Raw genomic sequence first — 12,718 nt, forward strand, 5'->3', positions numbered from 1 at the left:
TAAGGGAAAACATGAGCCACAGAGGGGTTTTGATTAAATTGTCATGGTGGCCAAGCCCTTCAAATCAATGTATGGTTGGAAAACGTGCATCTGCTGGAGTGATTTCCCCAGTGAGAGATTTTAATGTTTTTCTGGTTTGGGCATTTGGTCAGAGCATGAGGGCCTGAAAACACAGAAAAAAAAACTTCCCCAGAAAGCTGGGGAAATGATAATGTGAAACAGCTCCGGCACAGCTCAGTGCAGCAGGAGACCATCAGTGGCTGGACCAGTCGTCCAGCAGAGGACGGGCAGAGGTGGCCCAAGCACAGAGGGCTCCTCCCGTGGAGCCTCCCGGTGTGCTGAGGGATCGGCAGGATACCCCTTCAGCCTGCTGCCCTCCCGCCTCTCTCCCAGCTCCCTCCAGCCACTGCTCCCAAACCAGAGGGCACAGAGCGCAGAAGGGGAGAGACAGCCCCAAATATCCAGAGGGAAGTTGCCAAGAGGATGGAGCCAGGTTTTTCTTGGTGGTGCCTACTATTAGGACACGAGGCAACTGGCAGAAAATGATGCGCAGGAAGTTTCTCCGGTACATGAGGAAGAACTTCTTTACTGCTGGGATAACCGAGCGCTGGAAGAGGCTGTCCAGAGAGCTTGTGGAGTCTCCTTCATTGGAGATACTCAGCAACTGCCTGCACACAGTCCTGTGCTCTGGAATGACCCTGCTTGAGCTGGGACATTGGCTCAGATGGCCGCTGTGGCGCCTTCCAACCCTGCCCGTCCGTGATTCCGGGAGAGGCGCCTCGGTTCGCAGAGCGGCGGGCACGGGGCGGAGAAGGAGCGGCCCCCGCGCCGCCCGCCCTGCCCGTCCCGCCCCGGGGCGCCGAGCGGGTCCGCCGAGCCTCGGCCCCGGCAGAGGGCGCCGAGCCGGGGCTGCGGCGGCTCCGGCTCCGCCTCCGGCGGGCGAGCGGCGGCGCGGGGACGGCAGCGCGGCCCGGGCCGAGGCGCCCCGGCTCCAGGTAACGCCGCGCCCGCGGGCCGCCCTCCGCCGGGCCGGGCCGGGCGCGCCGAGCCTCCGCGGTGGCGGGGCCGGGTCGCGACGGGGGCCGGCGGCGGCGGGGCGGCGGCCGGGCCCCTGCGGCCTCCCGGGGCAGCCGCCAGGGAAGGCGGGGCCGCCCGGTCCCGCCGCCACCGAGCGCCCCGCCGGCGGGTCAGGGGGTGCCGGGCCAGGCTCTGCCCGCCCGGGGTTCCAGCGGGGCGGAGAGGGCGCGCCTGCTGCCCGGGCGGGCTCACCGCCCTCCTGGCCCGCCTGTACCCGCCGGCCTGCGCGGAACAAACTAAGGTCGAGCGCTAAAAGGAAGCAATAATATTTGTTTGCGCTTTCTGCAAATAATATTTGCAATAATATTTGTTTGCACGTTCTTGCATTTCCAAATAACTGTTGGAATTTGCCCCCGAGCTGAGAGAGGCCTGTGTCTTCTGCAGTCTCTACCGTCCTACAATTCAGACTATTTGCCATATATTTTAAGTTCACGTATTTAGATACAAGAAAAAAGCCAGGGGAGGTGTGGTTATTTTTATTTGGGGAGTTATTGCTCTCATTGATCAGGGCTTTTTTCTCAGCCACAAATACCGCGTCCTTTAATATTTCGGCAGGGGTCACTTGGGTGCGGGGTAACCAGACTCTAATCTCGAAAGGAAACACGTGTTTCCATGGATATGAGATCACAGTAAGAGCCAGCAGCACCCAGCTAGTAGGGGCTGTAAACCAGCTTCTGAGAGCGTTGAAAGGCATCTGGGGTGTTTTGGGGGTGTTTCCACCTACTTGTCCCAGGCAGAGAGAGGAGCAGCAGCACCGGGGAGCTTTCATATGAGGAATGGCTGTTGCCAGTGTCATTCCTGGTGTCACGCCTGTTGCGGTCCATAGAACCGTGTTATTTCTGCTGAGCACTACCGCGGCGCTAGTTCCCATCTGGAGAAACAGGGGGGGACGTTGTGCAGCGTTTTGCCACGCAGGAGTGTTATGGTCCTTCCTAGCAGAAGTGGAGGTTAAGCAGCTTTCAGCTTTTCTGGATTTGCTTGCTTGCAGTGTTCAGCAACTTGCTTGTATTGACAATGACTCATGATAAATAGAGATCTCCCTGTGCTTTTAATGACACAGATAGCGGCGTTACTCTGTATTTTGTGAATTGCATTTCAGATGTAGGGAGGGAAGCGCCATAAATGTGCTTGCACAGTTAATGTTGAACACCAGAAAAGGAATTACAAACAGAGTATTCTGCTGGGCTTTTCTGCATTTGTTTCTCATCTTGTGTCTTAGCTCTTTGTAGTGTTGGCCAGTGTGTGAGAACTTCGGATCATAAAGCCACCTAAAGCCTTGTGCTTTCAGGTGATGCATCACTGTATGGGGAACTGGCTACTCATCCTTTTGTATGCCATATGTGGGGAAATCTTTACAATCCATCAAAGTAGTTGCTCATTTTTACATATGAATGTTTGTTTTATTTTAGTTTATGCTATGACTGGCTTCAGACTCCCCATCAGCACTTTCAGAAATCTAAATGCCTGGTTCGGACTGTGGGAGAAATTTCCCTCAAATAAACTGTATCCCAATTGGAGGAGAAGCTTATTCTGTAGCTGTCAAGCAAGCACAGTAAACTACAGAAGATGTTTCAGTTTTTCCCCAGTCAGACTCAGTGCACTAAGACTCTTTCCAGAGTATATCTCAGTACTTTCTCTGCGGAACAAAAGCAACAAAAGCTCTAAAAGGAGCAGACAAAGCGTACAAGAAGAGGAGGAAGAAGAGGATGAAGATGAAAGTAATTTGGAAGATGAATTTGAAAATGACCCCAATGTAGTAAAGGATTACAAGGATCTTGAAAAAGTAGTGCAGTCTCTTCGATATGATGTGATCTTGAAAGCTGGTCTAGACATGGCAAGAAAGTAAGTATAGAAGAAACAACTTGCTACCGAGAAAGATGTCATGCATCTAAAATCTGACTTTTAATAAGTTTTTATTGCTGGAATTACTCAGTATTTGTGGGTTGGTTTCTTTTTTTGGTGTAGCTTTTTTGACTCCCTATATGTTTTGGATGTATGGATGTTCCTGTTTATTTCACCCTACCTCCCTTGAAACAGCCTGATTTTGCTTTTCCATTTCTGCAATATTTCTAAGATTGCTGAGGAGGAATTTTGTCATCACTTCCTATTTATTTAAAATTAAGGAAATGCAAAATACTGTACTGTGTAATACGAAAAGGTCAAATTTGAGATTGAGGGAGTAAAATAATGCACTATTTAATGAATGGCAAAATAGGGGCTGGTAAGTATAAGCTTCACAGGTCCACCAGGTAAATGTGCAGTCTATATATGTATCACAGTGTTTGATCTAATGCAACCTGCAGAAGTCTGATATCACTATGTTGTTGGAAGAAAATATTAGTATAACTTGATCACTAACAAATTATTAAATTGGCTGGTGCAGGAAAGGGGATATTATTTATTGGATATTCAGGAGAGAGATGTCTAGAAACAGCTTTTCTGGCACAGAGCAACTATATGCTATTATTTCATTTACTATTTGTGAAAGCCCTTTTCTTTACTTCCAGTTCAAGTCTGTCCTGACCTTAAGTGAAGGTGTCCCTTACACACAAATTAGAGGTGTAGAAATGTGCCTTGCCTATGAATGGTGGTGTTGTGTTTCTGCAAAGAAACAATTGCATTTTGTTTGCTGCACACTGTAACTGCAATAAAACTTTGTTTTTCTTCAGTAAAATAGAAGATGCATTCTACAATAATGAACTCAGGCTGAATGGAGAAAAACTATGGAAGAAAAGTAGAACTGTAAGACTTTTTTAAATTTAATTTTTTTTTAAATATAGTACAAGAAAATATCTAAGGCATGATCTTCTCCCTCTAGATCACTCTGCAAAGCTGAATGCACAGCATTGCTAACACCACTTCCATCTGGGGGGAAGGGGGGGATGGTGTGACCATGGTTTCCCTGGGTAAAACTTTATTCCCTAAGGCAGACAGGAAACTTGTGTGGTTGGAGAGTCAAATCTAAGTCTGAAAGTCAGGAGAAGGCAGCAAGGACAGAACATTTTAAGTTGCTGAAGGAAGTGATGATATCACCATGCAAGGTTGATGGAGTAGGAATGATTAAATCTGGGATATTGGTGAAGCAGGCACATGATTAAAAAAAAAGAGGAAGTTTGATGATAGAAAGGGATTGAAACTAGGGTAGCTGAGAGGAGGTTGTTGTACCTGTAATAGAGCACACAGGACCACAGTTAGGAGAGAGCCAGAAGAGTCACCAGACACGTATTTCTACTAACCCTTTCTTTATGTGAGGCTGATCCTCCGTGGTGGCTACTGTCATCAAAGGGCAATATGATGAGAAGTTTTGATTCCTGATCCCATAGAGTTAAGGCTGGTTTATGAGATGTGTACTGCTTCTGTGACCTTTGAGAGGAGCTGCTTCTGTGACCTTTGCTGAGCACTCTGTTCTTTGAAACACTTTAAACCGTTTTAAAGGCAGGAGGAAGCACTTCACGCTTAGCTGCTTTGTGTCTGTGTCAACAGGAAATAAAGACATACATGAAACCTTTTCCATAGAGTTGGGTGTTGGTTGTATAACACGGAGCGTGAAGATCTTGGCAGGGGAGGTCATGAGACATGTAATTGCATATTGCCATGGCTTTCCTAGAAGTTCATCACTGGAGGGTCTGGTATTGGCTGCCTTCCTCCTCTCCTGTGAGATAAGAATATTAAGTGGAAAGAAAGGAAAATGGTGGCGATTTTCCCAGGGAATGTTTATAATCACTCATCTTCTCTTTCTGTTTCCAGGTGAAACTTGGTGACACACTGGATCTCATAATAGGTGAAGATAAAGAAACAGGAACTGCTGTAGTTATGCGGGTAGTCTTAAAAAAATTATCTGACAAAACTGAAAGTGAAAAATACAAAGTTATTTTGAGGCGTTGGAAAAATTTAAAAGTGCCCAAACAGGATGTACTTAAGTAACAAGGAGTTGCATGTGGCAGCATAAGATTTTTGCAGAAAAACATATTTTTTTGTTAAATATGAATTTTGGTTGAACAAAATTACAGTACCCTTTTTTAAGGGCTTGTGTCGGAATGTTATCTCGCTCTGCTGCATACATCAATAATCATGCAATAAAGCCTGTCACTTTTTGCTGGTAGCTTTGTCTTGTGGTACTGTAAGTTAAAAGATCCAACACTTAGATTTCCAGGAAGTTTCTTATAAAATAATGAATCAATAAAGACTGATTTGATCACTATTTAATTGCCATCTAATTTTGTTAATCAGAAAGGTTACATTAAAGCTGACTTCACATCAAGCAAAATGGCTTTCTTTGTTTTATCTCTGTATTCATGAAGTAGGACGAAAGCCTTCAATTACGTAAAGTTCCTTTTTCATTATTTAATCTTAATTAAAGGTTAACAGTACCAACTCCATGCTTACATATGCTGCTGCTATACCAAGAATACAGCAGGATACTGATTGCAGTGACATATTTCTAAGCAGGAAAACTTCATGGTGACAGAGAATCATAGAATCAGAATAGTTTATGTTGAAGAGACAAGATCATTTAGTCCAACTATTAACCCAGCACTGCCAAGCCCATTATTAAATCTTGTCTCTAAGTGCCACATTTACCCACCATTTATACACCTCCAGGGATGGTGACTCCATCACTTCCTTGGGCAGCCTGTTTCAATGCTTGACAACCCTGCCAGCGAAGAAGTCTTTCGTGATATCCAGTCTAAAACTCACCTGGTGCAACTTGAGGCTCTTTCCTCTTGTCAAGTCACTTGTTGTCTGGGAGAAGAGACCATCCCCATTCCCCATCACTCTCTGGGCCCAGCCATCCAGACAGGGTTTTACCCAGTGAATGATGCATCTGTCCAAGCCATAAGCAGCCAGTGTCTCAAGAAGGATGCTGTGGAAAATATCAGAAGCTTTACTAAAGTCCAAGTAGACAACATCCACAGCCTTTCCTTCATTCATTAAGGAGGTTGGTTTATCACAGATGGAGATCAGGCTGGTCAAGCAGGACCTTCCTTATATCTCCTTTCCAGACTGTTTTTAAGTCTTTCTTTTCAGGTTCGCAAGATTTTGTTTCCCTTCCCGAAAGGAAATGCTATTTCCTTTCGGGAAGGGAAACGAAATCTTGCGATTTCAATGTGGATCAATTGGGCAGGCTTTGGTCCATGTCCCTGCACTTGATGGCATGCCATGCCTTTTGATGGCTTTCACTTAGGCCAAGATTTTTTTTTTTTTTAAGTATCCAGGCCATGCTTCTCATATCTTCCCCTCAAAGTTGTGTTTTCCTCCTTGATTTTTTCCCCTGCTTTTGCAACACCTGAGAGGTTAATTTTGGCATGTTTTGGTCCTTTGCACTGCACCTCATTTTTTTGCAGACCACTTTCTTGTAGTCATTAAATCTCCCCTTTTTTTTTTTTTTTTTATTTTCCTTCAATTGCATTTCTTTTCAGCATTTCACCTTTTCGGAGTGTTTGTAAGTCCTTCTTTTCTCTTTCTGGTATTTGAATGGATCAGTTTTGGCCAGCTTTGGTCCATGTCCCTGCATTTGATGGTATCCCCTGCCTTTTGATAGGATTCACTTTGGCCAAGATTGATTTTTGATTTTTTTTTTAAGTATCCAGGCCATGTCCCTCATATCTTCCCCTTAAAGTTGTGTCTTCCTCCTTGATTTTTTCCCCCCGCTTTTGCAACATCTGAGAGGTTACTTTTGGCATGTTTTGGTCCTTTGCACTGCACCTCATTTTTTTGCAGACCACTTTCTTGTAGTCACTAAAATTCCTGATTTTCTGGGTTTTTTGGTTCTTTAAATTGCATTTCATTTGATCATATCTGGTTTCCAGACTGTTTGAAAGTCTTTCTTTCCAGGTTCACAAGATTTCCTTTCCCTTCCGGAAAGGAAATAGCATTTCCTTTTGGGAAGGGAAATGAAATCTTGCGATTTCAATGGAGATCAATCAGGCAAGCTTTGGTCCATGTCCCTGCACTTGATGGCATGCCATGCCTTTTGATGGCTTTCACTATGGTGAAGATTGATTTTTGATGGATTTTTACTTTTTTTTTTTTTTTTTTTTTTAAAGTATCCACACCATGTCACAAAGCCGTGATGGCTGGTCCCAATCCCCTGGTTGTGCTGGTCATGCCATACGATGCAGTCTAGATTGTCTGCTCCAGGACCTTCCCCAGCACTGAGGTCAGGCTGATCAGTCTGTCGTTTCCCAGCTCCTCCTCCCAGCCCTTCTTGTAAAAGGGCATCACACTGGCTGACCTCCAGTGACCTGGAGCCTCCATGGTGAGGCAGGACTGTGGGTAAATGATAGAAGGTGGCTCCGTGAGCTCTTCCACCAGCTCCCTGAATACAGCTGAGTGGATGCCATTCAGCACCATAGACTTGTGTTTGAATGGTACAGCACTGTCACTGACCATTTCCCCTTGGATTATGTGGGCTACATTCTTCTCCCTGTTGTCCAGCTCAGGGGTCTGAGTACCTGCAGAACAACTGTTCTTACTATTAGAGACTGAAACAAAGAAGGCATTAAGTACCTCAACCTTCTTTGTCAGTACATTTCCACCCACACCCATCCAATAAATGATCCAATAAAAGATTCTTCTTAGCCAGCCTTTTGTTACTAGTGTATTTATAGAAACATTTTTTAATGTATTTTATGACAGTAGCCAGATTAAGTTCCAGTTTCTTCCACTTTTCTCTCAGCATAACCTCAGAACGTCCCTGTAGTCCTCCTGAGTTGCCTACCACTTCTTCTGGAGATCATAAACATTCCTTTTTTTCCTGAGCTCCGGCCAGAGCTCTCTGTTCAGCCAGGCCTGACCAGTCTTCTCACCAGGTGTGTCAGGAAGTTATGAGTAAGGTATGGCAGTGATACTCTGCTCTCATGGAGAACACAGATCAGTGAGCAGCTCTGTGTAGTACTGCTGATTTTTACTGTTTAACTAACCATGCAGAGGAAGATGAAATCTCAGATTGTCATGTATCAATTTCATTGTGGCATTTAAGTGGATATTTAATACTTAGACATTGTAAGGAGCTGAGTAAAGGTCAGACCATACTGGGGTGAGAAGCTCACGTCTGTATTAATTCAGGAAAATACTGTCACTTAGGACAGGCATCTCAGGAATTACCACTTGCACTGGTGACATTAAATGTCTTCCTCCAACCCTACTTATTGAAAGAACTGTGAAGTACACAGATTTTTATTGTTTTTATGTGTTTAGACAGCCATACACAGGTGCGTGTCTGCAGGAAAGCTGGCCAGTAGGAGCAGGTAGCTACAGTTCATCCAGTATTGTCTGCTCCCAGCCTAGTCTGGAGAGCACAGAAGAACAAAGATAGCCCTGAAGAGGCAGCAGGAGCATAATCCAGGACACTTTTTCTTTCATGGCAACAGCTACTCAACAGCTGAGTTTAAGCAGGGTGTACCTTTCCATAGCCTCAAAGTGGTGGCTGCTGAACGAAGGATTTAAAATAATTTCTTGCTTTCTTCAGGCATAGCTAAAATGTGTGCTGTTTTGGTTTTGTTTTGTTGGTTTTGGTTTTGTTTTTGATTTGGTTCGGTTTGTTTGTTTGGGGTTTTTTGTTTGCTTTCTGTTTTGGTTTTGGTTGGGTTTTGGTTTTTCATTTTGTTTTGCTTGGTTTATTTTTTTTAACCTGATTGTGTAGATGTTTAAAGATGCAGATACATGTCTAGCTATTAATTTACAGGCATCGTGACCTTTCAAAAAAAATTGTTCTTAAGAGGACATGATTCTGGAAAGCTTTCCTAGGGGATTTTGGTGATCCTTACTCTGCAGAACTGAAGGGACTCTCCAGAGCACCCAGAGGAAGACAGCAGACTGTACTTTCATTGTGGGCATTGCTGTCCCCACTCTGTTGGAACCTGCACCAGCTGCAATGGAAATAAATGAGATGCATCCTCTGTTCCCCAATTCCACTTATTCTTGCTATTCTAAGTGACTGCCAGGGGTGCTGAGAAAAACAAGGAGAGAGGTGTGTTGTAATATGTCAGTGAGCTGCAGCTGCTGGTCAGCAACCTGTCAAATGCTTGTCAGCATGCACATTCTGCCTGTCACCTCCAGCAGTAGTAGCTTACACCAGAGCATGCAGGACCAGAGGAAGACCCCTCTCAAAAAATGCCAGGAATGCTCTGGGACTTGGGAATAGCTAAGGTACGGATGTGAAGAAATTAACTTTCTGAAAGGGTCTGTTCTGTGCAGGATTAAAACAGTAGCAACAACAAAAAGTCAACACCTTCCTGATATGCAAGATGAGCAGGGCAGTTGCATCCCTGAGAGCCACTAACATAACAAGCAGCACTTAGCAAGGTAACTTGAATTGAACAGAATATAAATACAGTAATTATGCCAAAAAGTTACATTTTTGACTTCTGGAAAAGCCTTTTGGAAACTAAAGTAGACAAGAGCACAAGCAATCAAGACCTAGCCTATTCCTAATGATGACACATTTTTCACTAGAGCCTGTAGTGACAGGACAAGGGCCACTGATTTTAAACTGAAAGAGGATAGATTTACATTGGATAGGGAACTTATTTTTTTTTTAATATTGAAGGTGGTGAGATATTGAAACAAGTTATCCAATTATCCCCCATTCCTGGTAGTTTTCAAGGCCAGTTGCATAGGGTTTTAAGCAACCTGGTCTGGTGGAAGCTGTCCCTGCCCATGGCAGGGAGTTGGAACTAGATTATTTTAGAGGTCCTGTCCAGCTCAAATCATTCAGTGATTCTATGACTGCCACCAAAACTGGGCTCTCACTGACACCAGAAGGGAGAAACAGGCTTTCATAAGTTTTAAGTGTTAATCCACCAGTGGTATGAGCTAAGGAAAAGAAAGGCAGACTTCCTAAGGAGTCCTGTGATGCGTGAGACAGCCCTCTGTGGTTTCAGGATTGAAATGGTTGGAGAGGGAACTGTACCCATGTGCTTCAAAATAGAAAGCTTCAGTCACAAGGCAGGGTGATCTCAGAGGAAAACTATGACAGCAGGAAGGTGAGTAGCTGTTCTGCTTGGCTACATTGATCTGTCCTGGATAAGCTCCTCTATTGATCAGACCTTTTTATTGGGGTCAGACACTGCTAAGCAGGTTCCACTTGTTTCTGCAGCCTTTAAATATCATGTGAGCTAAAAGTGTGACCCTAAAGAGTCAGAATGTGTTCTGGGAGGTGTATGAACAGGCATGTCACTTCCACAGTTTTTGCTGGGGGGCATGTAGAGCACACAGAAAGTGATCTGGGGATTAACCACTCTGTGTGGTAGAGGAACTATATGAAAGGGCTTCTTCTTGAATATATTGCTGAGAGGTAGAAAGGGGAGGCTTGGACACCTTGAAAAGTGACTGATAAGTTCACAGGAGGCTGCCCAGATGACTGTGCTGTCCAAGCCACCTCTGCATTAATCACAGGCAAACCCGCCTTCATGTTGGATGTCAAGGCATGGACCTGGAATGTGCAGCCTGCCTGCCCTTGCACAGACCAATGAGATGACTTTGCCTGGTCCTGTAAGAGGCAGGCACTGTCAGACTGTGGGTGTCAATGGGATGGAGGACCCTGCTGTCCCTGGCACAGCCTGCAGCATTACCTGGCAGCTTTGTGTGTCTCGCTGCAGGAGCAGTGCTACACAGCTGCAGAATCTGCTGCATGTGGGCCAGCCTGCATGATGAGCAGGGCATGGGATAGAGAGCCCTGTGAAGGAACAGTGGAATTGCTCCCACAGGCGCTGGACTTGCATCTGGCAGAAGGGAGCCTGGTCAACTAAAGCAGGCATGTACTGGCACTCCTGAATAGGTTCCCAGTTCTGCTGCCTACAGCAGAGAGGCAGGGTGTATTCCCCAACCCCTCTGGCCACAAATAATAAGCAATTATTTTTTTCTTAGAACAGAAAAGCACCCAAGTGTTTCTGATGGGGAGTTGGGTTTGGGGTTTTGTTGGTTGGTTGGTTTGGTTTTTTTGTTGTTTTGTTTCTTGGGGTTGGTTGCTTTTTTCCTGTAATGGCATGTCAGAATAGGACAGTCTGCCTTGAGTGCCTACCAAATTACAGGGCTCGGCATGAAAGGGAAAGGAATGTAAAGGGATGCATGTGAGCCATGCACATCTGAGCATGGCTGAAAGCTAAAATGCATTGGTTTCCAGTGCTTCTGCATACTGACAAGCACTACAGGGAGGGAGACCTTCTTTTGTTCGAACTCTTGGAACAAGGAGAGATAGGGAGCAAGAGACAAGGGACAACATTACATGACATAATACCAAAGTCCTGGTTTTATGCGAGGGCTCAGATTTCAAATGTAGGATGCAATCCTATCAAGTGACTCATTCCCACTGCTGACAGTTACCTTAGGATTTTCTTCTCACAGGAAACATTTGTAGAACTCACTAACACACCACCATATGAGCTAACCAAAGTGGGACATTCCTGAAAGGAATTAAAGGAATATTTTGCCTTCCAGAGAAGTGACCTCTAACACACAAGACTTCAAATGCCTCTGGAAACAAGGACAAACAGCTGCTTTGCTATAATGAAATTTGTGAAGGAAATTGGGAGTGATTACTTGACACTTGTGTGTGTGTGTGTTCTGTGTATAGATACTAATCAGATGATCTTCCTCCAATGTCCAGTAATAATTTCTTTCCATCTATGAACATCAATTTTAGTGTGGTTGGACATGTAACAATTTCACCCATTTTATGACTGGTAAGTCAGTTTCACTAAATTTTAAAACAGAAATTAAGGAAACCATAGCTAAAAATTGCTCTATTCAATTTCATCTTGGGGTGTGGGTAAGAAAGGGGAGAAGTGGGAAAAGAACAGCTTTATTTCTCTTCTATTAGAGTTCTTCCTTTCCCATGGGAATCAAAGTTCTTCCTTCTGAATTGTTAATCAAAGAAAAATGCTCAGTGGGGACCACAGTTCTATGATGGAACAAACCAGGAAATGGAGAAAGCAAGTGGTCTGCTTATGTAACAGGCTTTCATGGCCATTAGCTAGAAATAACAGCATCCAGAAAATTACAAAAATGAAAAGGAATATGGTGGGTAAAAATAATACAGTGTAAGGGGTAATCTCCTGCCAGTCAGATGAGGTACAAGGAAAATGTGAATGTGATGGAGGTTTGATTTTATTAGGAGTCATCTGCTTCCAGCACTGGAACTGGCAAAGCCAGGGCAGCTCCTTCAGCTGGCACTCTGCTGCAGGAGAGATGACCTCTCAGAACAGGATTTATGTGAGCTCTGACAAACACAGGTATTATATATTCTGCGAGACACTTCTATAAAAAATTAAGACTATTACTACCAGAGAGAAGTTTTGATGAATGAATTTGAGGGCAAAATAAGGATTTGAAAGCACTATTACTACTAGAAATTTATCTGTCTTAACATTTACTACAACAAAAAAAAGTAGGCAGGAAAGGATGAAGACAAATGCATATTTCTTGTTTGTTCTGCCTTTCTTAGAGAGAGAAATAAGAGGAAACTAAACCATAACTTCATCTACTAATTTTTATCAACTTCAAGCACATTAAAAAATATACTTTCAAAATGTTTCTGAGGAAAAATCTGTAACTTCATTGGTGCTGACTTGCAGTAATAATGGAAAAAAATAAGGAAGTCAAACCAAGACAGTAAAGAAATGTTTGCAACGACAGTGAT

The 12,718-nt window shown here is 44.2% G+C and overlaps 1 protein-coding gene across 1 annotated transcript; it reads left to right on the plus strand.

Annotated features, from left to right (window-relative positions):
* Positions 1 to 901: 901 nt before the first annotated feature.
* On the plus strand, positions 902 to 5,278 carry MTRES1 (mitochondrial transcription rescue factor 1). The gene is made up of 4 exons (XM_084201942.1): positions 902 to 995; positions 2,487 to 2,919; positions 3,747 to 3,819; positions 4,825 to 5,278. Exons 2-4 carry the CDS (start codon positions 2,495 to 2,497, stop codon positions 4,999 to 5,001), a joined length of 675 nt encoding a protein of 224 aa, XP_084058068.1. The 5' UTR covers positions 902 to 995; positions 2,487 to 2,494; the 3' UTR covers positions 5,002 to 5,278.
* The last annotated feature ends 7,440 nt before the right edge of the window (positions 5,279 to 12,718 follow it).

This window comes from Fringilla coelebs (assembly GCF_963513975.1).
Source record: "Fringilla coelebs genome assembly, chromosome: 3".
Taxonomy (NCBI): Eukaryota; Metazoa; Chordata; class Aves; order Passeriformes; family Fringillidae; genus Fringilla; species Fringilla coelebs.

What these genes read in the sequence shown, in the direction of transcription:
- MTRES1 (XM_084201942.1), top strand. Translation starts at nt 2,495, where the DNA reads ATGACTGGCTTCAGACTCCCCATCAGCACTTTCAGAAATCTAAATGCC. An exon ending in GGTCTAGACATGGCAAGAAA is followed by an intron (nt 2,920 to 3,746) that starts GTAAGTATAGAA and finishes GTTTTTCTTCAG; the next exon opens with TAAAATAGAAGATGCATTCT. An exon ending in TATGGAAGAAAAGTAGAACT is followed by an intron (nt 3,820 to 4,824) that starts GTAAGACTTTTT and finishes TTCTGTTTCCAG; the next exon opens with GTGAAACTTGGTGACACACT.